We start from the raw sequence: 26,738 nt of genomic DNA, 5'->3' as shown, positions 1-26,738 counted from the left end.
GACATTCCCACCAACTCCTATTGAAGTACAGAGTCCAGCCCTAACATCAAGCCCAAAGTCTGAAAGAATGAGCCAATGACAAAAAAAGAACTTGACTGTAAAGAGCTACTACAGTAACAAGAAAACCCAAACCAGACGAAAATGAACTGAGAATATTGGCAAGCAAAGGATCAAAGAAAATATACTGGAATATTAGTCTAACAAGAATTTCTAAAAGGCTTTTTTTTTTAAAAGAGCAAAAAAAAAAATTTTTTTTTTTTTTAAATCAAACGAGCAGTAGAGAGAGAAATGGAAAAAAAATGAAAGCTAAGAAGAAAGTTATGAAAAAAAAATAATAGTTTTGTAAAAGAGGAACAGAGAACATTACTGAAAGATTAGGGCATTAAAAAAAAGTGCAAAAAGGCACGCATATTAAATGCATCCTTTTCAGATGACAAAGCAAGCAAAAATACATGTAATAAAGGGCCAGGGGAAAACAGACCAAAAATTAATTAGAAACTAAATAATCTAATCCTAAAGAATGGGTGAGTCAAACAACAAAGCATAGAAACAATAATTTCATCCAAGAAAATGATAATACTGAGACAACAATGCAAAATTTATGGAATGCAGCCAAAGCAGTTCTTAGGAGAAATTTTCTATTTCTAGATGCTTACATGAATAAAATATAAAGAAGAGATCAATGAATTGAGCATGCAACTAAAAAAGCTAGAAAAAGAACAAATTTAAAACCCCCAATGAAATACCAAATTAGAAATTCTGAAACTCAAAGGAAAGATCAATAAAACTGAAAGAAAACTACTGAACTAACAAATAAAACTAAGAGCTGGTTTCATGAAGGAAAAAAACAATAAAATAAATAAATCTTTGGTTAATTTGGTTAAAAAAAGGAAAGAAAACCAAATTACCAGTATCAAAAGTGAAAAGGATGAACTTACCACCAATGAAGAGTAAATTAAAGCAATAATTAGGAGCTATTTTTAAGCCAAATGTATGCTAATAAGACAATCTAAATGAAATGAATATTACAAAAATATAAATTGCCCAGATTAAGAGAAGAGGAAATAAAATACTCCTGAAAAAAAGAAAAAAATCTCCAGCACGAAATGAATTTACAAGTGAATTCTATCAAGCATTTAAAGAACAATTAATTCCAATACTATATAAACTATTTGGGAAACTAGGGGAAGGAGGAGTCCTAACAAATTCCTTTTATGACACAGATATGGGGCTGGTACTTAAACCAGGAAAAGCCAAAACAATATTACTGAAGAAAATAATTCCATAAAATCAGAACTAGCCAGTAGTAAGAGTGGCTTACTATTATTATACAAAACATTACCAAAGAAAAGAGATCCTTAAAAATTACAAGTGGCTAATAATTCCACAAAACATTAATTAATAAAACAAAGTCAAAAGACAAAAAACAGAAGAAAATGTGAACTATCATCTTAGGAAATACAAATGACCTGGAAAAAAGATCAGGGAGAGATAATCTAACAATCATTGTACTACCTCAAAGCCATGATCAAAGAGCCTCGATATCCTATATTTCAAGAAATCATAAAAGAAAACTAGTTCTCTTAGAATCAGAGGGCAAAGTAAAACAGAGAAAAATGGAAAGAATCCAGCAGTCACCTCCTGAAAGAAACCCCAAAACGAAAACTCCTAGGAACATCATAGCCAAATTCCAGAGTTTCCAGCAAGCAGCCAACAAGAAAGAATTCAAGTCCAGTGGAGCCATAGTTAGGATTGCATGAGATACTCTAAGAACTGGTGCGATGTGAAGTGAAGAGGACCAGGAGCACAATATATATACAAGGACAAAGGTACTGAAAGTTTTAGGAAGCCTGCTAAACAACCTGATTGTTGAGGAATGTTAAAGGATCCCTTAAACTTGTCTTTTTGAGTTGCCGTATCTTCCAGAATACTTGGACCCAGAGTATACAAGCGGCCTTGAATGTACCTAGGTACATACAAGGTCCCCCACCCCTCCCTACTACTACCCTGAGCCGACATAACGTGCTTGCATCCCAAAGCGGACTTCCTGTGTGTCCTGGGGAGTCAAGACAAATGCCAGATAGTCTGCAGTAGACTGGGAAACTGCTAGTGCAGCTGGGACTTTTGCAGATAAACAGACCATCCTATCTTCATAGTCTAACTTCCCAAGGGGAAAGAATGAGGCTTTTGCTGGGACCTTGCTCCTCCCCTTTGGGAGGGGTTTTGTCCTACCTTTACTGCACCTTCTCCCCAGGCTCCTTTATGGGGAGATTTCTAGTATCTCCTCCTTCCTTGCTGTTATAAATATGCAAACCTCTATAGAGACTGTGAACTCTTGAGTTTCACATGCACGTTCACTTCTCTAGTGATAAACCTAGTTTTCATGGAAGTTTCATGAAGTTGTGATTGCCTAATGACACGATACATCCCACTCCCAAAAGCTTCATGAGGAAATACGCTGATCTCCTCCAGAGAGAGAGCAGAAAGAAATAGCGTTTCTTCTCTTTCTTTTTTATGCATATGGCTAATGGAGACATATTTAAGAGGCTTCGTCATCAGTTTTATTTTTGTGGCCTTTCTCAGTGAGAGAGGAAGAATAGAGAATCAAGAACTGAAAAAAAGATAATTTTTAAAAATATTTTTAATCGCCATTGATTAGAGAAATGCAAATTAAAACAACTCTGAGGTACCACTTCCCACCTCTCAAATTGGCTAAGATGACAGGAAAAGATAATGATCAATGTTGGAGGAGATGTGGGAAAACTGGGACACTGATCCATTGTGAAATGCATTAATGAGTTGTAAATGGATCCAACCATTCTGGAGAGCAATTTGGAATTATGCCCAAAGAGCTCTCAAACTGTGCACACCCCTTTGAGCCAGCAGTGCCATTACTGGCTCTGTCATCTCAAGGAAATCATAAAAGAGGGGAAAGGACCCACATGTACAAAAAATGTTTATGGCTGCCCTTTTTGTGGTGGCAAAGATCTGGAAATGAGTAGATGCCCACCAATTGGGAAATGGCTGGATAAATTATGGTATATGAAAGTAATGGAATATTATTGTTCTATGAAAAATAATGAACAAGTTGATTTTAGAAAGATCTGAATTTATGCATACATTGATGATGAGTGAAACAAGCAGAACCAGAATTACATTGTACAGAGTAACAACAAGATTGAGTGATGATCAGCTGATTGACTTGGTTCTTCTCAGTGGTTCAGTGATCCAAGGCAATCCAGATAAACTTTGGATGGAAATGCCATTGATGTCCAGAGACAGAACCATGGAGACTGAATGTAAATCAACACATGTTATATTCACGTTTTTTCCCCTTTTTCTTCTGTTTTATTTTCTCTTGTGTTTTTTCCTTCTGATCTAATCCTTCTTTTCCAACATGATTCATAAGGAAATGTGTTAAAAAAAAAAAAAAAAAAAAAGAATGTACATACATAAGCAGAAAAAAATTTAAAATAAAAAATAGAGAAAATAGAAAAAGAGGGAAGGAAAACTCCCAAACAAAACAAATTGCCAAGGGAGGATTAAAAGGAGAACGGAAAAGTTGAGGGCTAGAATCTGTAGTGTCCACGACTGATGGGAAAACAACTGAACAAAAGCTTGGTTACCCAAACATAAGAGTATTGTCTTGGCCCATAGGAAATGATGAACTAAATGCCTTCAGAGAGTCTAAGGTAGGCTCCTGGTAAAGTAAACAAAATCAGGAGAACAGCATATACAAGGAAAACCCTGTAAAGAAAAAATTCCAACGGACCCAGGAGCTCTGCTCATTGCAATCAGCACCAGGGTCTCCAGAATTCATGATCGGGCTTCTCTGCTCCAGGCTGCCATCTCGTGGATTCCTTTTGTTGACTTATATGGAGACTTTTGTTTGTCTGCTTCTTATAAAGTATGTTACAAGGAGTTGAGGAGTTGGCAGCTAGGATGCAGAAAAAGAACCACTGAAACATAAGCGCACGCACACGCACGCGCGCGCACACACACACACACACATGAATAGAACACAAGAGAATGAAGCAGATAGGCTGGAAAATTTTGAAAGTAATGTGTTTTTTTATGTTTTGTTTTAATATGTACACATAAAATATTAAAGCAATGGAGTATGAAATCAAGATTCACGGTTTCCCACACAACCAACCCTCTTTTTTTCTGTTCTCCTGGGTACATGAAAAAATGCTAGTTTTTTAGTGTTTAAGTTCAAAATAAAAAACTAAAACTAAAACAAACAAACAACAACAACCAAAAAACCCTAACTGGAAGGGGCCTTAAGATCATGTAGTGTAATCTCTTTAGAGATCACAGGGGCCTAGAGAAAGGGGAACTGGCCACAGTGATGCAAATCGTGGCAGGGAGCCGGGCCAAGAGTCCAGCTGCAGCACCACCTCCCCATAAGGAGAGCCAGCAGTTCTACAGAACTCTACAAGGATGATCTCATTTGATCCTTACAACAAGGCTGGGATGTGGTGGGTCTGACCTCAGGTCTTCCCGCCTCCGGGCCGTTGGGACCCCCTTCATTGTGTGGTGACCCCCTGCAGATGACACCTTGGTACTACCAGACTTTGTTGTGGCTCCTGGGCTGGCTTTTGAGCTCTTTTCAGGCCAGGACGAGAGCATTCTACCTCTCCGTATCCCAGGGCCAGGGCCCTAACCCAGAGGCACCCAATAAGAGTTTGTGGATGATGCCAGTGATCTAGAAAGGGCGATGTGGGGGTGGAGAGGAGTCTATCAGCAAAGCCCGGGTCACCTACAGGAGGAAGTGACCCTCCATACCAAGGCTCTGTGACTTTAAGGCAGCCTCTTCACCTTCCTTGGCCTCAAGTTTCCCCCATCTATAAAATGACAGAAAATAAAAGAAGAAACAATGCCCCCTAGCACCACACCCCACTCTAAAAGGGAGAAACTGTCAGTTTTGTCCTCAGGTTGCAAACGTTACTTTCAAATGAAAAGCCTGTAACAAATGTCACCTTCTTAAACCTTCAGTTGAACAGACATTTTAAAGCATTTGAGTCACTCTGCTGGGCTCTGTTAATAAGCACCCACTACCACCACCCAACTTTCAATCTTGTGACCTCAGCACGAGACTGCTGACTGGCAGCTAGCTCTACAGTGTCTCAAAGGGGAGAGTTACTGAGGGCACTGAGAGGCACGAAGGGGAGACCCGGGGATAGAACTCAAGATCTCCAGATTTCGTGCTGCCTTAAAGATGGAACCTTGAGCAATACAGAGGCTCCTTCTAGGTGCCTCTAGAAGCCACTCCATTTCAACACTATCTGAAGGCTTGGGACCCAACTAATCCGGATAACAGTCATCCCCTCCTAGGAAAAGGCATTTAAAATACCTCACAATTCCTGGGTTTTCAGCAGAAACAAAAACCAAGTCCCAGAGTCTCCAAAGGGTAGGTTTACAACCCCGCTTCTCAAATAGGCCTAATCTGTCTCTCTCCTCCCCTTCCCCCAGTGTCTTTACCACCTCAAAGCCCCTTGGGATACCAGGGAACATCCCCAAGATCCTTGGCAGGGTGTTTAACCCCATGCCATGAAGAATTCAGAAGCTTCAAGGACAACAGCTCCTTCACGGCCATCCGAGGAGTGAGGACAGTGACCTACAGCCAACTCCAAGTTTCTTGAGCTTACTCTAGATTCCATGGATTGGGGAGGGGGGCACCTCAGACTTGCCTTTAAGAGCCCAGATCTCCCTCTCCCAGCACCTCTGTACCTCCTCGCTTTCTTGCAGTGCCTTCTCCTTCTGTCTCTTCAGTTCCAGCTTCTCCATGTTTAACTTCTCCACCAGCTTCCTGGCCTCCTGAAATTTTTGCATGAGGAACTCCTTCTCCTCCTTCTGGTTGGCTTGAAAGTTCAGGAATTCTTGATAACGCTGCCGAAGCATGTGGTTGCTCTGTCGTAAGGCATCTGCCAACACCACAGACAGATCATGAAATCCCAAAAATCACAAAGATCAGAACTGAAAGGAAGGCAAAGTGCTGACTTCGAAACCAAGAAGGCCTGGCCTCCAATTCCAGCTCTGACACTCAACTAGTGACACTGCCTTGTTCAGCTGCCCCATCCACCAAATGGGCATTCCTCTCCAGGCCTGCCTCACCTTACCTTCTCCCTGAATGTTACACCACGCTCCAGACACACAAGAACTGCCTCTCCTCAGTTGCTAATTACAATTCATCTCTTTTAAGCCCAACTCAACCGTTACTGCCTCCAAAAGGATTCCCCGATTCCCCTCACTCCAAAGTGAGGAAGCTCCCAACTCAGCACGTGGGGTCCTGTGGTATAGAATCTGCTAATGAATCCCCTCTTGGACTCCAAGCAGGGGACTTATTTTGTAACTTTCCACAAGAATAGCACTGATGGCTACCTCACAGGGTTGTTGGCAAATTCCAATGAGATAACATTTATGAAGCAAAGCATCATTCATGTGTTGTTATTCTTCTTTATTGTTTGATTTCAGCATTAGACCGCAAGTTCATAAAGACAGAGGCCAAATCTCCTCAGGGCACAGCAGCCCCAGATTCAAAGTCCCTTCCAGGCTGATGGATGGGGCCAGAGGACACAGAGACAAGGTCCCCTTAAATCTTAGGGGGGGGGAACCTCTCCCTCTTATTCCCTTCCTTTCTTTTAACCCCTTTCCCTACCTCCAGACTGAGTGAGATGAACTCCTGTACCCACAGCGTGTATGTGTGTTTAGATGTCTGAATGAGTATGTGAGAGCCAGTATGTGTGTGAGTGCATGTGTTCATTCTTCCCTCCAAGAAACAATTCCAATACAAGTGAGGTTCGAGTACTGCCCATTTCCTTCCCACGCTGTTCCATGCCACTGTGTAACTTCTTCCTTGCTCACCCCATTTGGGGGTAATTTCCCCTCTGCTGCTTCTCCCTTCGCTCTCTCCCAGCACACTCCTCTTGCCCACCATTCCATTCTTTTGCAATCATCACAGTGTCACAGAATCTCACTAAGGCCCTTGGCCTAATTAGATCGCCTCCAAGACCTCTGCGGATGATAAAATTCTGATGGTTACATATCTCCTCATATTATAGTGTAAACAGTTTTACCCTGTTTACTCCATTATGAGTTCTCACTCATACCTTATTATGCTTCTCCTGGGTCTTGTGTTCAAATATCAAATTTTCTATTCAGTTATGATCTTTTTATCAGAAATGCTTGGAAATCCTCTATTTCACTAAATATCCATTTTCACTCTGCAATATTATGCTCAGTTTGGCTTGGATAGGTTATTTTTGGCTATAATTCTAGATCTTTTGCTTTCCTGAATATCACCATCATGTTGGTAACTACTAAATCTTATGTGATCCCAAGTGTGGGTCCGCTGTACTTGATTCTTTTTTTCTTGCTACTCACACCATTGTCTCCTTGACCTGAGAGTTCTAGATTTTGGCTATAATATTTGGGGTTTTTTGAAATGAATATGGTTCAGGGAGTGACCCAGTAGATTTTTTTCATTTTTTTATTTTGTCCTCTAATTCTAAGAGATTTGAGCAGTTTTCTTTTATAATTCCTAGAAATATGATGTCAATGTTCTTTTTCTTGTTCATGGCTTTTGGGTAATAAAATTAAATCTCTCTCTCCTCAATCTATTTTGCAGGTCAATTTTTTCCTATAAAATATTTCACATTTTCTTCTATTTTCCTTATCTTTTGACTTTGTTTATTAATCCTTGAAGTGTCATGGAGTCACTAGCTAATTCTATTAGTCAATTTAAGGAGCTATTTTCTTCAGTAAGGTTTTGTACCTCTTTGGTCAATTCTAATTTTAAAGAATTCTTTTCTTCAGTAATGTTCAGTACCTCTTTTACAAATTTGTTAATTCTCTTTTCATAACTTTCTTTAATCACTCTCATTTCTTTTCCTGTTTTTCCCTCTATTGTTCTTATTTGTTTTTTTAAAAAAGTCATCTTTTTTACATTGCTGATGGAACTGTGAAGGCATCCAGCCATTCTGGAGAGCAGTTTCGAACTATGCTCAACAAGTTATCAAATTGTGCATCCCCTTGACCCAGCAGTGTGACTACTGGACTTATATCCCAAAGAGATCATAAAGAAGGGAAAGGGACCTGTATGTGCACTAATGTTTGTGGCAGCCCTCTTTGTAGTGGCCAGAAACTGGAAACTGAGTGGCTGCCCATCAATTGGAGAATGGCTGAATACGATGTGGTATATAAATGTTATGGAATATTATTGTTCTGTAAGAAATGACCAGCAGGAGGATTTCAAAAAGGCCTGGAGAGACTTACATGAACTGATGCTGAGTGAAATGAGCAAGATCAGGAGATCATTATCTACTTCAACAACAATACTATATGATGATCAATTCTGATGGACGTGGCTCTCTTCAACAATGAGATGATTCGAATCACTTCCATTTGTGCAGTAGAGAACCATCTACACCCAGAGAGAGGACCATGGGAACTGAGCGTGGACCACAACATAGCATTCTCAGTCTCTCTGTTGTTGTTTGCTTGCATTTTGTTTTCTTTCTCAGTTTTTCTTTTCCTTCCTTCTTGATCTGATTGTTCTTGTGCAGCAAGATAATGGTACAAATATGCGTGCATATATTGGATTTAACATATATATATTTCAACATATTTAACATGTATTAGACTACCTGCTGGCTAGGGCAGGAGGGAGGGGGGAAGGTGGGGAAAATTTGGAAGAAAAGGTTTTGCAAGGGTCAGTGTTGGAAAAATTACCCAAGCATATGCTCTGCGAATAAATAAATTAAAAAAAAATTTTTTTTAAGTGTCATCTTTTTGTTCTTCTATTTAATTTCTTTTAGGAATTCTTGTTAGACTAGTGTCCCAGCTACATTATTCTTTGAGGTTTTGCTTAGAGATGTTTTCAAGTCATTTTCTTCTGAGTTTGTACCTTGAATTTCCCTGTCACTATAGCAGCTCTTTATGTTTGGGTTCCTTTTTTGTTTGCTTATTCTTCCAGCCAGTTTCTTGACTGGATTTAATATTAGTGCTGAATTCTGATCTGGTCAAGTAGCTTCACCTCTGCCTGCCTCCGTTTCTTCCTCTATAAAATACAGATGAAATAGCACCTACTTCCCAGGTTGTGGTAAGAATCAAATGAGATAGTTATAAAACACTTTGTGCAGTGCTATGCACATCTAAATACAATTATTAGCTATTATCAGTATTACTTTTTGTTATGTTCTTCTGCTGCTTTTACATCTCTGGTTGAGACCCTGCAGGTTTTCTGCGCTCCCAAAGGCAAAGTGATACTATATGAGGTCTGTTCTCTGCCCTCTTAGTCTGTGCTCTGCAAGTTCCTAACCCAGCTTGCATCTGGTCCCTGATTGGGAGTCTCAGCAGATAGTTACTGGACTCACCCACTACTGGCCTGCTGGGAGGTTCTCCTGTGGTCTGGGATTCCTGGCTTAGTTATCCTAGTGTAGGCTCATGGTACTGGGGAAAGGCTAGAAATGAGTTACTGTTCTATCCCTGGATCAGAGCCACACAGGTATGTTTCTTTCTTTTTTTTTAATTTGCTGAGGTAATTGGGACTAAGTGACTCGCCCAGGGTCACACAGCTAGGAAGTGTGAAGTGTCTGAGACCAGTCCTTCTAACTTCAGGGCTGGTGCTCTATCAGTGCCACCTAGCTGCTCCCCACACGGGTATGTTTCTGCAACATGTTCCTTGCTTGGTTCACAGCTGGTGACCACACTCATCATTACTCCTCTCTGCTCTTGATCTAGGACCTGAAATTGGGTGCTAGCTATAGAGGTGGTGGCTGCTAGTGAAGAGGGGAGCCCGAAACTCTGAAAATCCTTGATGGAGAAAATCTCCTTCAACTCTGCCCCAAGGACAAACAGCTCCATCTGTGTTGTCTGGGTGGGGTCCTCAGTCCCACTGAATTCAAATTCCAGCTGAAACCCAGGGAGGAGCCCACTTGGGACTCCACCCACAGGCCCCTTTAGCTAAATCTCTCATTAGAAAAGAGCCAAGCTGGAACCCTCTTTTTGCAGAGGGTTGAAACATGCCAGCACCATGCCTGGCACCAAGGACCCTCTGCCCACGGGAACCCTGTTTCTGGTGTCCTCTTATCTCTATCTTCACCTATTTCCTTAACTAGACTTGAACCTTACTTCCAAACCCCATAATAAACCTCTTTTATCAATCTAGGTTTTGGGGCCTGTAAATTCCTTTGCAGGGGACTCTCGTACCACCACTAGACCTCATTTAACCCCATATCCTTGCACTGAATCCAAAGGGATTGCAGGGGAGCTCTATTTGACTCCCTGTACCCCGAACCTGCCACTAGACCTCAATTAAACCCTAATTTCATTTAGGTACCCAAACCTAGACCTCATCATTTGCTTCCCTGACCAAGATCCCCGAAAACTAGACATAATTTGGCGACCAAACAGAATCCCAAATTTTTCAGGGCACTCAGAACCAATCTGGGTTTTGAGCTGTTCGTGCAGTATTCTTCTGGGAAGAATACTTTCATCTCACCCTATCTTGCCTAGTGGGCAGCCAGACCGGGTCTGGGCTGCAGGCAGTATTCTCCTGTGGAGAGTATTTGCATTTCAGGCAAAAAGGCCTCTTTTGGTCACACTCTATTTTTATTATTTATTTTTTTAGTGAGTTGATGATATTTACTGAGAAGTCCATTAAATGTCCAAATATGTGCTCAATAATGCAGTTTCGGGGAAAGAGTACAATCTGTTAGCAATATTGCATCCTGCCAGCATTTCCATCTGAATGGCACTAATGATGCACAGGCTGGACGAGTGGTATGGAAGGGGAATTTTCAAGGCTGAGAGCTTTAGTTTAGTAGCTGTTTAACCAAAATCCAAATGAGAGAGAGAGATAATTCATGTATGCACACTAACCACATTTGCTACATAAGGAAAGTAAGAATACATGAGGAAAATTCAGAAGAAAAAACAATTTGGTATTTTAAAACTTTCAAATGTAGAGGGAGAAGAAATTATCAAACTTATTTATTCCATATCACAAATTTTGTCACTTTAAACATTTATCAAACTGAAAGTCTGATGACATTACCATCCTTCTAACCACAGTAGCTTGAAACCCCAAATTTGTCTTTTATCTTGCCTTCCCACTTTCTTTCTTTTTTCTTTTTTTTTTAATTATAGCTTTTTATTTACAAGATATATGCATGGGTAACTTTTCAGCATTGACAATTGCAAAACCTTTTGTTCCAATTTTTCCCCTCCTTCTCCCCATCCCCTCCCCCAGATGGCAGGTTGAGCAGTACACATTAAATGTGTTAAAGTATAAGTTAAATACAATATATATATATATATATATATATATATATATATATATACACATGTCCAAACAGTTATTTTGCTGTATAAAAAGAGTCGGACTTTGAAATAGTGTACAATTAACCTGCGAAGGAAATAAAAAATGCAGGCAGACAAAAATAGAGGGATTGGGAATTCTATGTAGTGGTTCATAGTCATCTCCCAAAGTTCTTTCCCTGGGTGTAGCTGGTTCAGTTCATTACTGCTCTATTGGAACTGATTTGCTTCATCTCATTGTTGAAGAGGGTCACGTCCATCAGAATTGATCCTCATATAGTATTGTTGTTGAAGTAGATAATGATCTCCTGGTCTTGCTCATTTCCCTCAGCATCAGTTCGTGTAAGTCTCTCCAGGCCTTTCTGAAATCCTCCTGCTGGTCATTTCTTACCGAACAATAATATTCCATCACATTCATATACCACAATTTATTCAGCCATTCTCCAACTGATGGGCATCCACTCAGTTTCCAGTTTCTGGCCACTACAAACAGGGCTGCCACAAACATTCTTGCACATACATGTCCCTTTCCATTCTTTAAGATCTCTCTGGGATATAAGCCCAGTAGAAACACTGCTGGATCCGAAGATATGCACAGTATGATAACTTTTTGGGCATAGTTCCAAATTGCTCTCCAGAATGGCTGGATGTATTCACAATTCCACCAACAATGTATCCCACACTATTTTTAGAGATAGCAAGACCAGGAAATCCGGAACTCTGGACAAGGTAAAAGACTTTTTTCTTTCCCGATGCTGAAGTGGACACCCACACCACTTGGTGCACAATTCTTTAGGAATTGCTGCAGATTGACAGAAGGCCTTCTTTTGTCTGCTCTCTGTCTCTAGAGATATGAGAGAGGCTGCAAGAATTTGGGAAAACTAAAAGCTTTTCCCAGTCCACAATCTAGACACTCCTCTGCCTCTAAAATCCTTCCTGGAGCAGATGCTTGGCTAGAGGAAACTCCTTCTGTCCAAACCCCTCCAGAGACAAAGGCCCTTCCTTTGCATCTCAACGCATTTCTAATTTTTCTCTCACCAGAAAGCCCTGCTCTCAGGCAAGGACTCTGAGAGACAAGAGAGGAAGTGTCTCTTTAATACCCACCCCCCCCAGACCAAGGAGACATATGGCCGTTCCGGGGACCCCACCCCTCTGGGTGGGGGGTGGGGGGTCCCAGGTCAGCACTCTCTTTGATCTGTTCTGGGGAGATAACCAGAGAAACTTAAGAGGAGCCGAGTTTGAGCCCTTCCCCCCCTCCACTGTTAAATGCAATGGTGTCTCTAATTATCAGGCTGTAGCCACGAGGAGAAAGGTCACTGAACTGGGGTGAGTTTAGAGTGTCTCTGCCCACGGCTGCTACTCCCTGGACAGGGGTGAGCGGTCTCTCCTTCTGTCTTGCTCCCCCAGCAAGATTTGGGGGCTTAGACCAGCTGCCCTGCCCTTAAGTTCCTGCGTGGAGTCGCCAGAGGAGTCCTTGCTATTTGGGAGGCACCGTGCCGGGTAAGATGGCCTCTCTTCCTCCTCCACCCTCTCTCCCCCTCCCCCATGGAGTGGGGATCCCAGAACTCAAGGCCTGGTTCAGACTCTCCCATGTGGCTTGGCAACCTGCCATTTAAATGCTCCCATCCTGTTACTGTACAGTGGGGAGATTGGGGACTCGATCTTATCCTCTCAAATCTCTGGAAAAGTTTCCCATCAACTTTTAAAACAGAACTTTGCTAGTAATCTGGACAAGGGGGCCGCGCCCCTCCCAGATCTTTTTGCCTCTTAAAAAGCCACAGCTTCCAGCCCTAAGAAGCATGCTTGTCCCATACATTTTACAACGGGACTCAGTTTCCCTGATTTGGTCATCCTGCCTCAGAGCAGTGCCTCCCATCACAGCCTTTTACCAAGACAGGGGATTCCAAACTGCCCTGGGGTTTTATCCCTAGCCTCAGGGCACTTCCTTAAACTTTTCTCAGTTGCTGTGGAGAGATAAGAGATAACCTAGCTAAACCAGGCTATGTGTGTGTGTGTCTGTCTGCCTGTCTCTCTTTCCTACCGAACCTCACAGGTGGGAACTCTTTCGCTCCTAATTTTCTCAGTCCCAAGACCTTTTGCTCTTAGCACCTTCTCTCCTATTTTTCTGGATTGGCGTTCTATGCCCCTGCCAACAACGAAAGGTTTCTTTTCTAAGCTCCAACCCTGGCCAGGTTGCAGCTTCAAGAAAGACCTTTGGAATGATGCCTGGGGGAAAAAATCCAGATCAAGGCAAATTACATTGTTAAGAGGGTGAAGATGGCTTCTCTCTTTCTCTTCTTCTCTCAGTCCCAGACTGCAGCAGGAAATGAGGAGTTAGAGGGAGAGACTAAAACTATTTGAAAACTCCTTACCCACTTTCAATTGGGTGAACCTGCCTTTCCTGTTGTCTTTTGCTCAAGCTCTCTCTAGACTTGTTCTCTGTTCTATACCTGGCCCCTGACAAATTCTCCCTTGCCCTGTCCAGTCACAGTTCTACCTCAGTTTCTCTGGCACTGCAGCTCAAGGGCCCAGGGGCCATGGACTAGGAATACTGTCTGGTTAGGCGGGAGCTACTGAATGGAGAACACACCCACTCCCACCACCTCTCCTTGGCTAGCCTTTATTTTTTTTCACTGAGGCAAGCCCACCATGTCACCTTTCTACAGCAGGGGACAGGTCAAAGGGGGATCACTGGCAGAAGTGTCTGGAGACCCTTGCTACTTAACACCTTTTACTATAGACAAAGAATCTCTTGTGGCCCTGATGCTTTGCCCCATTCCCGAATCGCCATCTCCACCCTGGAGGACACCCCACTTTTAATCTGCCCCTGAGATCCATTTTCTCTAGACTTCAAACTTTGGATTCTCAACTGCCCTTCGGCCAGTAGAACATGGGACCACTGACTGGGGACGACTGACCAGGACAAACACCCCTTAGATGCCCTGCTGCCATCCCACACACCTCCTGCCTCACCTCCTGGCATGAACCCCCAAATCTCTACGACCCTTGCCAGCTCGAAGCAGTTAAGAGGAGATCGGTGCCCCTTTTCCCACATGCATTTGGAGGTGACTGCTAGAGGGGGGAATGAAGAGGGGACCCCGGAACTCTGAAAAGCCTTGAAGGAGAAAAATCTTCAATTCTGCCTCAATAAGAGACTGCCCTAAGTCCTTTTTCTTTCTTTCTTTTTTTTTTTTTCTTAAATGAATTCAAGTTTTAACTGCTTGAGGTGGGAATGATGCGGGTTATGGTCCCTTTAAGAAACTAGTCTTTTCAGATTGATTTATTCCTTTCTGATTCCCAACCCCTCCCGGCTGATGCATTACAACTCAGGAAGCCGGGACCTTTGATTCACACATCCTGGTCAAAAGCATCCCTTTGAATTCCAATAGGAGATCTGGGCCTGTCCCAGCCCCCACCGGATCTGAGCCAACTTGGGCTCTTCTCCCAGCCCCCATCGGATCTGAGCCAACTTGGGACTCCACCCACGAGCCCTTTTAGCTAAATCTCTCATTATGAAAGAGCCAAGCTGGAGCCTTCTCTTTGCAGAGGATCGAAACATGCCTGCACCATGCGTGGCACCAAGGACCCTCTGCCCACTAGAACACTGTTTCTGGTATCCTCTTATCTGTACTTTCACCTATTTCCTTAACTATACTTTAACCTTACTTCCAAGCCCCATAAATAAACCTCTTTTATCAATCTAGCTTTTCAGGCCTGTAAATTCCTTTCCAGGGGACTCGCGCCACCACTGGACTTCATTTAACTCCTTAACCTTGTGCCGAATCCAAAGGGGTTGCAGGAGAGCTCTATTTGACTGCCAGTACCCCGAACCTGCCACCAGACCTCAAGTATACCCTAATTTCATTTGGGTACCCCAAACCTAGACCTCATCACCCTGAGTGCTAGAATGCTTCCTGCAAATGCCACTGGCCTGTGCTCTTGGCCAGCCCCGGGTCCCTACCTAGCTTCCTAAGCTGCCCTGGGCTGGAAAAGTGACTCACTGTGACTTTTGGGGGCTGGCTCTAAACTCCCTGATATCATGGACCTCTTTGAGAATAATAGAGAGTTTCCACAATCTTCAAGAGGGTCCCTCCCCCCAATTTCAATATTCCACAACTGGATAAAGGGTTTTTTTTTTTTTTTTTTACCATTTATATTCCTCCCATAAAAACTTGGCTGTATAAATTCATATTGCTTAGCTTTCATCATCCCAGGAAAAAGTTCATCTTTGAAAATCTTTGAAAGAAATTTCAAACAAAGAACCATTATCCAAAAGAAAAGGAAGTTCAAAAGAAGAAATACAAACTATTGATAATGAATTTTTAAATGTTCCTAATCATTAATAAGAGAAATACACAGAAAAATAACCTTAAAGTTTCACCTCCCACTCACCAAATTAACAAACATGATTTTAAAAAACAGGAAAAGGGAAGACAAGCACAATAATGAACTGTTAATGGAACCATGAATTGGTTGAAGCATTCCAGAAAACAATTTGGAATTAGGACACTATGACGGTGATTCCACTATAGTCCATATGTACTCCAAAGAGGTCAAAGGCAGAATGGAAGTTTCCATATATACTAAAATGTCTTTAGTGCACCTGTTACTGGTAATGAACAACTGAAAATAAAGTCAGTATAGTAAAGCTTACTAAAATTATTCTAGAAAACCCCTTAAATTGTCTATCAGGTCCAATACAGTTTCTTTAAACAATTGTACTTGAAAAGGACCCAGGGTCTCTTTAAATTTCGAAATTTAAATCAAGAGAGTAAATCCATCTGAGATTGTTGCTGTGACAACAACCGAATGAAAATATTATAATTTTTTTTTTTTTTTTTTTTTTGCCAAGTGCAACTAAATGGAAAGAGGCTGGAACCAAAACTTACTTTCAAATGGAAAACCAAAACAGGTCAAGCTAGAGTAGCTGCAGGAGGGGAAACAATACAAAAAGAAGTGTGCGGGAGGGTTGCTAGAGGATAATTCCCCAAGTCATTATTTCTTCTTCCTGCTTTACCAAGGGGCCAAGAAAACACAAAGTAGAAGGAACTTAGCAGGACCAGGATAAAACTCTCACGCCTCATTCGTGTAATCCTAACCGTCCCTCTCTTTAACCCTACTACCAGCCTAAACCATGCAAATGATTTCCCTACAGCACAACTGTGTCCATGTCACATCCCCAACTCGAAACCCAGCGGGCTCCCTAGAGCTCCTTCAAGATGAAATAGCAACTTGTCTTTTGAATATTTCAAGCCCCAGACTACCTTTCTAGCCTTATCACCCAGTGCTCTGCAATTAGTCTAAGCTTCCTTCTTGCTCCTCCCACATTATATTCCATCTCCCCTTAGTACCTGGAGTATATTTCCCCTCCATCTGCATCTAGTGGAAACCCCATCTTCCTTTCAGGGCTCAGCTCAAGTTCCATGTTCTGCCTCAGGCCTTTCCCAGACCCCTCAGCCAGTACTGTCTTCCCTTTCCCCTATCCCCCTCATCACATGATGTTATGTATGCTGTACGCACATATAATCAGATACGCATCCGTACAAAAGCACATGTCTACAAAAACAAATACCATTTCTCTTGGAATGCTGGGTGCTCCCCCCCTCCAGGCATTTCATTGGAACTTTGTACCCTCCCAGTGACTCACACAAGCTCCAGGAGCACAGCAGGTGGTAACTAACTGAAGAGAACACCTATGGCTATGATGGAGGAGGTTCGAGAATCAGTCACTGGGGCAAAAGATTGTGAAAGACTCATGGGGCCCGAACTCCAACTGTGGGACTAACAGATTGTAGCTCAAGCCCATTCTAGGGTACACTCAACAGGGTCCACCCATATAATGTCAATTGTAAATTTCTTTTGCTATTTGCCTGGCATGTAGACTTGAATTCAAGTCAATCAAATGTGAATATGAGGGATTGCATCAAAATAGAATACTACTAAAGCATACGAAAATATTAATGTGAGGAATCTGAAAAACATGGGAAAATCTGCATGGTTATTAATTCCTAAGCAAAAAGCAAAGTAAACAGAGCCATGAGAACAGACATCATGACTACAATCGAGTAAATGAAAGCAGCACAATGAGGCAGCTGAACTTGCAGCAGAAATGCAATGAGAGAAGAAACGGGGAAACACGCCTCCGTCCTTCTGGTAGAGAGGGCCAAATTGTTCCAAAAGTGGAAGCATCTATCAGGTTTTCAACAAGGGAACATTCACTGGTGATACTTGGGAGGGTAGAAGGGACATGTAAATCAAAAAATGATCAGTGCAAAAACAAACAGGCATCAATCACCCGTAAAGTTTTTTGAAGAGGGTAGTTTCATCCACTAAATTCTAGGTCCCCCCCTTTCTTTTTAATATACTTATGTATTTGACACTTAAATACAAAACAGAAAAAGAAAAAAAATTGTCAAGTGTGCAGCAAAACATAAAGAAGTATTCTGAATACATAATTTCCATTTCAAGAAGGCTTATAAACTAGAATACATCAGACGTGTCCATCTTTTCTTTGCTTCTCTGTAGGTTTTCTTTTGTTTTCTGGCATGTCCTTTTTATTCTTTTTTCCCCCCTTTCCTCTCCCCCTACTCCCTTAAGCAGGCTACAGTTAAGCATGAATACATTTAAGCATACACACACACACACACACACACCTCTCTTACATATATACACACAGACATATATGTGGATATACACATACGTACATCTAAAACAATATTAATATGGCTGACACATAATGTAGATTTCTCTTTTAACTGAATCTTTTTTTAACTGTCTGAAATCAATAATTACTACCCCTACTTTTTCCCCTAATAAATTCTATTCCTGATCATTGCTATTATCTTTGTGTCTATCTCGTTTCCTATTCCTGCTAAGTCTTCTACTTTATTTCTACCTCTTAACTTGCCTTGCCATTACTTAATGTTACCATCACCCCCAACAGATTTCTCCCTTATCTTTATCCCACTCCATTTAATTTATATATTCTTATATACCCAGTCTTATCCTAATCCCTCTCCCCCTTATTTCTTTATAGTTTTTGAAAGGCGCTATACCCTTCTTGGTGTATGTATGTATTGTTTCCTCTTTAACCCATTCCCAATGAGAGTAGGTTTTCAGAACTACCAGCTCTCCTCCCCCATCTAATGCGTCTGTATCAGTTCTTCCTTTGCATTTCATTCATAAAGCACAATTACTAATTTCATCTTTTTCTAGACAGTTTTGCTTTTTTTGAGTCAGATCATATTCAGTTCTGCCACAATCTTTCTTTTGGGTCACCCAATTACAGATATCACTCAGACATATGGTTTAATTTGCACATATCAAAATAAAGTTTGTCCTTATTGAGTCCCTTGAAATTAGTCTTTGTTGTTGACTCTTATGTGTTGAATTTTCTAATGAGTTCTAGTTTGTTTGAGACAAATTCTGATAATCTGAGAGTTCACTGATTCCTTTTTTTTCCCATTCAGTATTATATTTAATTTTTCTGGATATAATATTTTTGGCTACAACCCTAGTAGTCGATTATATTGCAATGTGGTTGGCCACAGGAGCTCTAGCTAGAAAGTGACTTCCCTTTTTTTTATATCACACTCTTGTTAGCCATCTGCCCAAGTCTACAGACCCTGAGTAACAAGCATAAAATAAAATGCAAAGGATTACACAAAAGAAACGAATATGTTCCTATTGGAAAGGGAAGGGAGATAGGGCCAGGCCCCACCCTAAACTTTCTCCCGGGCATCCCCACCTCAGTCTTGTAGCTCTCAAGGCTTCAAACTGAGGACCTTGACCCTAAGCTATGGGCTTTCCCTTAAATCATTTTCTTCTGCTAGGCCAGATAGCGGAGGGACACTCACCTCTGAGCTCTTGGTTCTCCTCCAAGCAGCGCTGGAGGGCCTCTGGAGAGACTTGGTTGGAAGGGAGATGCAGCATGGCTGATTTCCCCAGGGAAGACCCTTCACCAAGGGTCCCGTAATCTCCTGATGGACCCCCGTTGGGCTGTACCATCTCACAAGGCTGACTCTTGCAATGATTCTCGTTCATTCAACTAGTTCAGTGCCTGGAAGAAAAAACCCAGGACATAAGAACTAGACCACAATTCCTAAGAAGCCTGACAGGTATCGTCTTCCATATCTGAAAAAGAATTTTCTCACTGCACCCAATCCCAGGTTCATGTTAAGAATTCATTATAACAATAAATCAGGCCATGTCTTGAGATATATTCCTGCAAAGTCCTTGCAAAAGTACTGCTTTTCATTTTTCCTTTATACCCCCAATGCCTCACATAGTACCCCCATTACACCGAAGGTGCTTAATATTCACTGGACTGGCTTGGATTAGAGGAGGAAGCGAAATAAGCAAAGAAATAAATAATGGCAGCTAACATTTAGATAGCACTTATTACATGCCAGGCACTGCTTTATAAATATCATCTCATATGATCCTCACAACAACCTTGGGGGGAGGGAGGGAAGGAAGAGAGAAAGGGAGAGACACACACACACAGAGAAACAGACAGAGAGAGGCTGAAACTATTATTATCCCCATTTTATAGATGAAAAAAAACTGAGGCAAACAAGGATCACATAGGCAATAAGTATCTGAAGCCACATTTGAATAGTAGTCCTTATTCCAGATCCACTGGTCAATCCACGGGCTGCCCCTGAGCTGCCCCAATTACCAGAACAATGGGGGATTAAAAAAACAAAAACAACTGTTATATGAAGAGATGTGAGTAGAGACCTAACCTAAAAAGAGACCAGGAAATGGTATATGTTACAAGGTATGGCACTCTGGGAGAGAAAGGCATATTGGGGCAATGTATTGTGATGACAGTAACAAAAGACATCAATTAAAACTTATTTTTAAAAAGAAAGAAAAGAAACCTTGAGAGGCCAATTATTAAGATCCACAAGAGAAGGACACTTGTTTTGTGTAGCTTGAGGGAGCAGAACTCGATCCATTAGATTGGACTTAGAGGGGGAAGTCAGAGGCTCCTCATGGAAGAACTTCACAAGGCTCTAAAATTCCACCCTTGGGAGACAAACATTTTCTAGTAAAAGCTGGCCAGCGGTGGCCTGGGCTGTCAGCTAACAGGGGAGCTCTCAGCCACACAGCCGGCTATCTTAGGAGGGCATTGATAAAATATATAACCTAGTGAAAAGGGTTTTGAATCCCCCCATAAACAATAGCTGGGTGATACTCCTAGGCAAGATACTTTCACTCCAGAGGCTGTTTCTTCATCTGTAAAATGAGAATAATAATATCTAGAGAACCTGCATCACAGGATTCTTGGGGAAAAAAGCCCTGTGCAAACCTTAAGGCCCTCTAGAAATCTGATTTGAGAGCTTGGATCAGATCCCTTCTAAGGTTCCTTCCAATGCCGAGATCCTATAACTCTCTAATTATATGTATACCTGACATTCTATAAAGACATGTTCCTGAGAAAAAACGGCATAAATCAAATTGCAAATGTACTTAAAGAGTTAGTGATTAAAAACCCATTTTCTAGATGAGACAATTCTCTGCTGATGAATCATCATCCCCTTACTTAATCTGTTTCCTAAGAATATATATTTGTTTATTAAACTCTCTCCAAATGATTAGGCCAGAGCTCCCAAAAAGTGTTTGGGGTCTATGTACAGAAACAGAATCTGGTGACCCTGAAGGGTCAAGGGATCCTCCATCTAGAGACATAAGGGGCCTCAGAAGCCATCAAGGCTAAGTTCCCCTCGTTTTATAGACAGGAAAAGGAGCCCAGCAAAGTCAAATGAGTCGCTGCAAGCTGCCCAGCTGGTAGTTGCTCAGAGAGGCTGTGTCTAACCCCGCACTGGCTCCAGGGCCTTGCCTGTCTCTGCTCGAACGATGTCCAAACTTCACTGCCACTTTCTCTGCTCTCAACCCTTTACCATGTGTCTTAGGATGTCACATTCAACAGAAACTGCTCTTTCCAAAGTTCCAATGGACTCCCGATCACCAAATCCCAGTTGGGAGTTGGCATTTCACCCTCTTCATGACCCCTAAAAGGCCTTAGACCCTGGAGATCACCCTCTCCTCCTGGATTCTTTCTGGCCCCTCTAGGTGTTTACGGCACTGCTCTCCACTGGGTTCTTCCCATACCTGTCTGGTCATTCCTTCTCCATCTCCTTTCCCGGGCCTTCCCCTCTATCACGATCCCTACCTGTGGCTGCTCCCCAAGGTTATGCCGAGGTCGTCTTCTCTTCTCTCTACAACAGCCCCTAAGACTTTACTTCCAAGACCTCCACAGCCAGTCCTATCCCCTCTCTGGAGCTCTAATGGCACATCACAAGCTGGATTTTGACTCACTCAAAGGTATCTTGAAACACTTGACGTCTTCATTACAGAACAACCTTATTATTTTCCTTACTCCAGAGATGGGATACCAAGTTCCTAGTATTCTAAACTCTTTGCAGACCTTACTGGTCTACATACTGGGCCAACTCAGCCTTAACCCAATGCACTGGGGTCTGGGTTCTTGACTCAGTTTCCCTCCTTTGCTACCTGTATTCAGCAACACTCTGCAAGGAGCTTCAGGAGGAGGGAGGGGGTGGGCAACACTGTGGATATCTTCCCAAGAACATATACTCAGAAGGAAATGCAGAGCCCAAAAGGAAAAACAGAGCGGCTATTATCTGGGTGAAGAACAAAGAAAGAAAGTAATTCTGTAACCCGAGATCATCTGTACAGAAAGAACCTAGAGAAGCAGTCTGGGAAACAGCACATAGTGGTAAAGGGACCCAACGGTAATGGGATACCCCAATCACCCAAACAGCTGCTGGCACCCCTCTCTGCCAAAAGCAGAGAAGCAAGTAACTCGTTGGTAAAAGAGCCAACTAGAGAAAAGTCTCTGGTGGATCTCATTAGTAGACTACAGTCATTATCTTCTCCCCCCAGTCCCTCCAAACTACTCCTCATCCTCACACGGATCCCCAGCGAGGAGGCAACCGGGACTCCTTACTCTCTCACCCCCACACCCAAGCTGTGGCCAAGGTTTCATTCACTAAACATATATTAAGCACCTGTCATGTACCTGGCATTATGCTAAATGCTGGGGCTCCAAAGAAAGGCAAAGAATAATTATCCTCAACAATGAAAGCCTCTTGATTCCCCCTGTGCAACATCTTTTCTACAGGCCTCCTTCCATCCTGACGGTACCCACACCCATCTGGACTATCAATAATAACCTGCTGGAGGGTCTACCTGCCTCATTTCTCTCCTCACTACACCCCCTTCTACTAAACCACTAAATTGACTTTCCTTAAGCTCAGGTTCAACTATGTCACCACCACCCCCAATCAATAAACTCCACTGGTAGCCCGCTGCCTCCAGGATTAAAGACAATGTGTTCTATTGGCATTCAAAGCCCTTCCTGACCTAGCCTCCTCCTCCCTTCCCAGTCTTTTCACACATACTCTTGGATCCAGGGCCACTGACCTCCCGGCTGGTCCACGAACAAGGCCTCCCAGCTCAGAACTTCGGACATTCTCTGGCCATCTCCTGTGCCTGCGACACTTTCTCCTGACCTGCCTGATTTTCTTTAAATCTCAAGTAAAATGCAGCTTCCCACAGGAAGCTGCCCCCAAGCTCCTTAAACCTAGGGCCTTTCCTGTGTTCACCTGTAGAGAGCCTGATTGCACACATGTGTAGACTGAGTTCCCTGAAGGCAGACACTGGCTCTTGCCTCTCTGTATTCCTAGCACTTAGTTCACCATCTGGCACATAGTAGGCCTTTAATAGTTAGCTACAACTGGTAGAACCTGTGGAAACGATAGCAGCTTTTGGACATAAAGCTTGATCTAGAGAAGGAAAAGCCAACGTAGGCCAGCATACAACCTAGATTTAAGGAAAAATTGCAAAGGGTTCAGAGAAAGAAGACATCAGGAACTCCATCCAGACAGAATGGGAAATCATGCCAATAAGGAGGAAAACTTGGGAGTTGTAGGAAGAGGCCAACGGGAATGAACTCATCAACTATGGAAGTTTTTCCCCCCCAAATATGTAGAAAATGAAAGCAGGAGGAAGTAACAAAATGAAGATATGGGGCAGAATCCTCTATAAAGTATCAAGAGTGGAACAGCTGTCAATCAATCTAGGTTGGCTAAGAAAGCAAGAGGTGACAAAAAGGCCTTTTTAGTGCTATTGGGGGAAAGAAAATCAAGATTATTATTTGGGCTGAATAGGACGCTACAGATGAAGGGCAGCAAATCCGGCAATACTCCCAGCAGCAAAATAGATGTACATGTTTTTGGGACACGGTAAATAAAATAAACAAAAATATCATCCAACGCAGATAACGTGAACATGTGGTTTGGTGAATGTGTGGTTTTCTCATCTGAGCTGCTGCCCCACCCTGCCTCTGCAAAGAAGGGGAGAAAGCAGATGTGCCAAATTCTTAGTCTGTTCCTGTTTTCTCTGGAAACGATAGTGACAAAAGTAGCTACTACTTAGGAGGTCAATGGGAACCCACCTAGTTACCCCATTGAAGTCATCATTGGTCCACACCAATCAATCATACCAACAGATTGTGTTGCTAAAACACTGTCCATGAAGTCTGAAAGAGTATAGAAAGTGGGAGAAGCACTGCAGAACTGAAAGCAAATGTCCCAAGTTTCCAAAAAAGTAAGAACAAAATATGCTGACTCCAGGCCAGTGAACTTGATTCCCATTCCTGGGAAAATTTTTTCCTCAGGTCTCTAAAGAGAGGCTTAGTGGATGGCCACATGGGAGGAGGGGAGTGTTACAAAAAGCCAGCATCGAGTCGTTTTTTGAGTTATGAGACTGATCAATCAGAAGGGTACTTTATAGTTTACTCAGAGTTTAATGACGAGTTTTTAAAAGTATTTCCTGCTATTCTTATGGAGCTACGTGAATCACAAGATAAGATTTGGAACTGACTCAGTGGCTAAACTCAGTCTTGTGAAGCTGATGCTACCTGGCTAGGCTATGGACAGTAGAAGGGGCAAGGACTGTGTGGTAATGACTTAGATAAAAGAGGGCATGCAGATGAATTGTAAAGATCACTCCAAGAAAGAGTAATAATTATATTTCCCAATTTAAGAGGAGCACCGGAGTAAAGAAGAGCAATTTAAGAAGAGCCTTAAGATGGAAGGCAACAGAATGGTAGAAGGCCAAGAGTACCCTCATCTTGTAAGGACAGTCTGAAAGAACTAGGAATGCTGAGACTGGAGGAAAAAAGCTGAAGGAGCAGAGAGCCAGGGGAGAGATAGCTGGACTCAGGAAGAGAGCTTCTGAGTGGGTCCAAGGCCCTAGAGGGCAGAAGCAGGCTCAGCGTCAAAGGAAACTTCCTAACAGTTAGAGCCGCCCCAGGAAGTCAGCAAGTATTTATTAAATCCCAGGACAGGTAGATGGGGCAGTGGCTAAGAGCGCTGCGTCTGGAGTTAGCATGATTCATTCTTCCGAGTTCAAATCTGACCTCAGACACTTAGTACCTGCCTAATCCGAAGTTACTTAACACCATTTGCCACCATTTCCTCATCTGCAAAACGAGCTGAAGAATGGAATGACAAAGTACTCCCGTATCTTTCACCATCTGCATCCCGAAAAAGAACTATGGAGACTGAATGTAAATCAACACATCCTGGGTTCATTCTTTTTTCTGTTTTGGCTTTTTCCTCCCCTGCGGTTTTTCTCTTTTGTTCTGATTTTTTTTTTCTACCAACGTGATTCATAAAGAAATGTGTTAAAAGGAGAAATAAAATAAAATATTTATTAAATGCCTATGTGCCTGGCCCTGTGCTAAATGTCCCAAGTGGTGGCTTTCTCCTCATTGGAGGAGATGATGGCTGCCGGGGTCCCTTCCAACTGTCAAATTCTGGGGGCAAAAAACAGTCTCAAGGACCTTACAATCTAGTGGGGAAGGGCCTTTCTAGCTCTGAATCTGTCTTAGTGTGGAAAGGTGAAGTGAAAAGGGTAACAAAGGCCAACGTGGACCCTGTCACCGTGTTAAGTGTTTTATAGTTATCTCGTTCAATCGCCACAAAAACTCCAGGGAGTAGGTTAGCACTAGCGTAAGATCCTCATTTTACAGATGAAGAAACGAGACAAAGGGAAGTTCTAAGTGGAGTCACAAACTAGGGAGTGTCTAGGGTGGGATTTCCAGGTTTTCCAGATTCTCCGGGCCCAGTGCCACTGTAATGGTCACCGCGATGACTCCAGGGAAGGGAACCCCAGTGTCAGCGTCCCATCGTTACTGTCAGTCATATTAAGAGCTACCATTTATACAAAGGTGTACACGCGTGGTGGCGAATCTGCTCTTCCAAACAACCTCGGGAGATGGGGCCCATTACTGGCACACCCATATTACACCCGTAGGTGAAGCAGAGATTCAAGCACTTGTCCGGGCTCCCCCAAAATGCGTCGGAGGGGCGTTCATCCCGAGGTCTTTCTGATCTCTCTAATCAGCGATGTGGGAATCCCCCTCAGAAGTGGAGGAAGACGGTGGCGACGCTTCCCTCCCCCACTCTCCCCTCCCCCACAATTACAAAGAACTCTCGAACCTGGGGGAGGGGAGAGGCACTGAGACACCCCGGGGCATTCACGAAAGCTCGGCCGGGAGCCCAGACCCACAAGTGGGAAGGCTGGACACGCCTGAGCGGCTTGAAGGGTGAGCTGGGTGGGCGGCGGGGACGGCCGCGGGAGGACCCAGAGAAAGAAGGGAGGGGGAGGGGCCGGTCCGCCGGCGGCCCAGGGGCGGGGCCAGGGGTCCGGACTCACCCCAGAGGCCGGACACTCGGGCCTTCAGGCGTCGGCTACGGCCCCACCGGGGCCCGGGGAGCCCGCGGCCTCTCCGGGCGCCAGGCTGGGCCGGGCCCGAGTCTTCACGCCCCGGACACAGAGGTGGGAACGACGCCGAAGAGAGCGACGCAGGCCTCACCAGAAATGGCTAGCTCTGGTCCCGGCCGATGGCTCCAAAGCTCAGAGTCCGCTGAGACTCCTCCCCACCCAACATCCACTTCCGGGTTGTGGCTGAGGGCCGCGACAACCCGGAAGTGCAAAAGCGAGAGCATGGGATCCCCTCGGGCTGTCTCCGCCCTCGCTCTGGATGTTTCAATCCTGAGCAGCTAGGATTGAACCAACTATGCCTTTGGCGGGGGGGGGGAAGGGAGAGAATTCCCCTTCGTTTCCTGTCCCAGGGGCTACTTATGCTTTAGGAAGAAATCCCAGGCACTACAGCTACTTTCCAGGGCATCTACTTCCTAATTCTATTTTCGAAACGATCTCTTCTGTCACCTTAGAGTGGACTGTGCTCTTTATCAGCTTCCCTCCCCCCCAGCCCGGCGCCGGGAAAGGAGAAGTCTATAGGCGGCTGGGAGGAACGAGTGGGGCGAGGGGCGGAGTTCTTGACCAAAATAAGTAACTAAAAGGGCGGAGCTTCC

General features: G+C 43.3%; 1 protein-coding gene across 4 annotated transcripts in view; it reads right to left on the bottom strand.

Moving 5' to 3' along the window:
* Positions 1-26,350, bottom strand: part of IKBKG (inhibitor of nuclear factor kappa B kinase regulatory subunit gamma) — a 44,679-nt gene extending 18,329 nt beyond the window's left edge. For 2 of the 4 annotated variants that reach the window (XM_031944677.1, XM_031944679.1), the window contains exons 1-3: positions 26,077-26,350; positions 19,179-19,381; positions 5,734-5,927 (exon numbers count right to left, since the gene is read on the bottom strand). In XM_031944677.1, coding sequence (XP_031800537.1) covers positions 5,734-5,927; positions 19,179-19,365 — 381 coding nt within the window. In that variant the 5' untranslated portion in view covers positions 19,366-19,381; positions 26,077-26,350. The remainder of the gene's footprint in view (positions 1-5,733; positions 5,928-19,178; positions 19,382-26,076) is intronic. The other 2 variants (XM_031944678.1, XM_012553511.3) reach the window with 2 other exon arrangements.
* Between the last annotated feature and the right edge of the window lie 388 nt (positions 26,351-26,738).

Source organism: Sarcophilus harrisii, chromosome X (genome assembly GCF_902635505.1).
Source record: "Sarcophilus harrisii chromosome X, mSarHar1.11, whole genome shotgun sequence".
NCBI classification, from domain to species: Eukaryota; Metazoa; Chordata; class Mammalia; order Dasyuromorphia; family Dasyuridae; genus Sarcophilus; species Sarcophilus harrisii.
Note: the sequence above shows the minus strand (reverse complement) of the source record. Positions and strands in the feature narration are given on the sequence as shown.